Source organism: Lactuca sativa, chromosome 1 (assembly GCF_002870075.4).
Source record: "Lactuca sativa cultivar Salinas chromosome 1, Lsat_Salinas_v11, whole genome shotgun sequence".
Taxonomy (NCBI): Eukaryota; Viridiplantae; Streptophyta; class Magnoliopsida; order Asterales; family Asteraceae; genus Lactuca; species Lactuca sativa.
The window spans coordinates 52,652,769-52,655,511 of record NC_056623.2 but is presented as its reverse complement, the minus strand read 5'-3'; the positions used below and the strand labels follow the sequence as shown (position 1 = coordinate 52,655,511).

The 2,743-nt window shown below is 37.6% G+C and overlaps 1 protein-coding gene across 1 annotated transcript; it reads right to left on the bottom strand.

Moving 5' to 3' along the window:
• Window positions 1–1,333: 1,333 nt before the first annotated feature.
• LOC111896386 (protein FAR1-RELATED SEQUENCE 9-like) lies at window positions 1,334–2,043 on the bottom strand. The gene is made up of 2 exons (XM_023892380.1): window positions 2,004–2,043; window positions 1,334–1,662 (listed from the first exon to the last, which is right to left on the bottom strand). Exons 1-2 carry the CDS (start codon window positions 2,041–2,043, stop codon window positions 1,334–1,336), a joined length of 369 nt encoding a protein of 122 aa, XP_023748148.1.
• Window positions 2,044–2,743: the final 700 nt, after the last annotated feature.

Sequence of the window (2,743 nt, the reverse complement as noted above, 5' to 3'; positions counted from 1 at the left end):
AATGGGAATCTTCGTTGTTGATCCAATGTTGTTTGAAATATTGATGGGATTCGATTGCGACTCGTCCATAATGATCGAATAACCTGTTTAAAGATCAGACTTGTAATAAATCAGATTAGGACAAAACAATAAATATCAAGATACGTCAATAATGAGATGACGGCTCAATAAATATCAGTAATTGCGGAAAACCCTAATTGAAACCTTTTTCACAGAAAAGAAGTGTATCGATTACACAGCCTCCTGCTCTGATACCAATTGATGAGATTAAAACTTAATCTTGAAGATCGATTAGATCTCAAACAGGTAAAATAAAGATTAAACAGCAAGAACATGAAAACAATAAACAACTCAAGAATGAATCAAACGTGTCGAATGATTATAAAACAATCCTCAGAAGAGCTCGATAAAGAACATCAACTGTAGAGGGTTAAAAGGTTTATAGGAACGATGAAGAAAATCAAAGCTATCGTAATTCTCTATCTTGTATTCTAGATCGTTTTCCTAATATGCATGCAAGCATATTGTTATATAGTAAACCTAACAGGCTCACGGTTGGACAGGCCCAAACCGGAGTGCAAAACTAGACTAAAAACCGAGCCCAATGATGCAATATTAAACAAATCTGCAACCCAACAACAACCCATCCATCACGTAAAGTGGCAAAGTTTACGTGAATCCAAAGAGATCTAGGCCTTTAACACTTTAGGGCTAGGGTTTGGGACATGATAGCTTCACTACACACTCAAACACAGGGACTTTCAGGCATTGCAACCCTTCTCCATTCCAGATCTGAGGTAGCAACCTCATATCTAACCTCTAAACTCCAAAACACCAAAAGATAAGCTCCCTACAAACCCCATAATGATGAATCCAAATATTAACAGCCCAAGGACGAGATATTACCTCAAAAGAACGCCCCAACTGCAATGGAACTCGAATCCAAGCAAAGCCCCTTGCTCCAAGCCTCCTACCCTTCAAGATTTCCTCAACAATTGCTTCTCCAAGCTCCCAAATGCAACTTGATCCACTCACATACGAAGGTTAGGGTTTCTGGACTTGAGGATGAGTAAAGAGGCTGGGGGAATGGATGTTATGTTCTTTATATAGGGATCAACCCCGAGAATTAGGGTTTTCTCCACTCAGCGCCTACTCGCCAAGTCCATCTTACTGACTCGCCGAGTCGGCCACTTGACACGCGACCAAGTCGCGACTCTACTCGCCGAGTCCACCCATGGACTCGCCGAGTCGCTCTTTCCCAATTTACTCTTTTAGCCCTTCAACTCTACTCTTGATATTCCGGGATGTTGCACAAATGTAAGAAGAATCGGATTCAAAGCAATCCACAACCGAATAGAACTGGTTGTCCATGGTGATTGAGCCCAGTTATCGAGATCAGTGGAACCCTAAACTGATGGGCTACGTATGAAGTGTTTAATCTAACAGTATCACCAAAATAACTGTAATTCATCCTGAACGATGGATCAACCCAAAAGATATTTTGATTAGATTGCTCACAGTCACATTGAATTGCATAGAAGAAACTTGGATTCTCTGTTTGCATTCGCTTCAGATAATCACTAACATGCTGATCACCATCATTCCCAAGGCTCCTTTGTATACTCATGTTTCGATCGCCGAAATCCGGATGCAGGATGAAGCCTGACATAGAGAAAAAAGTTTTTAAGAATTTATTAATTCAACAAAAACCCTTTTCTCTTTATGTTCTCAATCTAATTCCATCTCCCTCTCATATGCAATCTGATTCAATCGGTCCAGAGAAAAACAAAGGAAACAAACACGATACACAAAAATCACCGTCTCTGGCATCTCCCCTTTGCTTTTCTCCTGAAAATACAAAGAAGCAGCTATCAGCTTCAACACAACGATGAATGTTTCACAGTAGGGTTTCAAATGTACACTTAGGACTAATGGAGCAATATGATTGTGATTTTTGGGACTGATGGAGCAATATGATTGTGATTTTATTGATTTAGAATTACCTGTAATAACTATAACTTGAACAACATTGTTATAGAACATGATTTTCTATTTCTAACTTTGCTTGTGGGAATCTGTGTTGACCACCAACTTGGTATATGTATTTTAGGGAGGATGACACTTGGCTGCATTCTTAGTTTCTTACCATTTATTGATGATATGATTTTAATCTATTATTGTTCTTGTATCGACACATGCAGCATGTTACTAGGCCAGATGGAGGAATCAATGAATATTTACACTGGCTTCCAACTTCTATCCCTAAACAGATACATTACATCATCAAACTGATTTACAACTATCCACAAGTTCTATTTACAACTAAATGGAGTAAAGTCAAATGCTTTGGCCACAGAAAATGGTGGAAGTGTTGCCTTATCATCTATAATTGAAGCTGATGTTAAATCAGTAGTAACAATGGCAAGAGGAACTACTGAGAAGTAAGCCTTTCTTATAGATTTTTACCATTAATTTTTAAGAATAGCAACTTACTTCTAACTAAAATTTGCATTTATTTTATCATTAATCATTTTTTTTGTTAGGGATGGGCCTTTATTGATGGTTGCATGTGGTAGAGATACTATATCAATTGCTAGCTCTGTAAAAAGATTAGCATCTGAAAATGTATTTGTTGTCCAGGTGAGTCAACTCGAACCCTTTCTCCTCACATTAATCAGTCAAATAAACATTTTTATGAAAAACTCTTTTTAATTTAATATTTTTAAGATTTGGTAATTGGGTT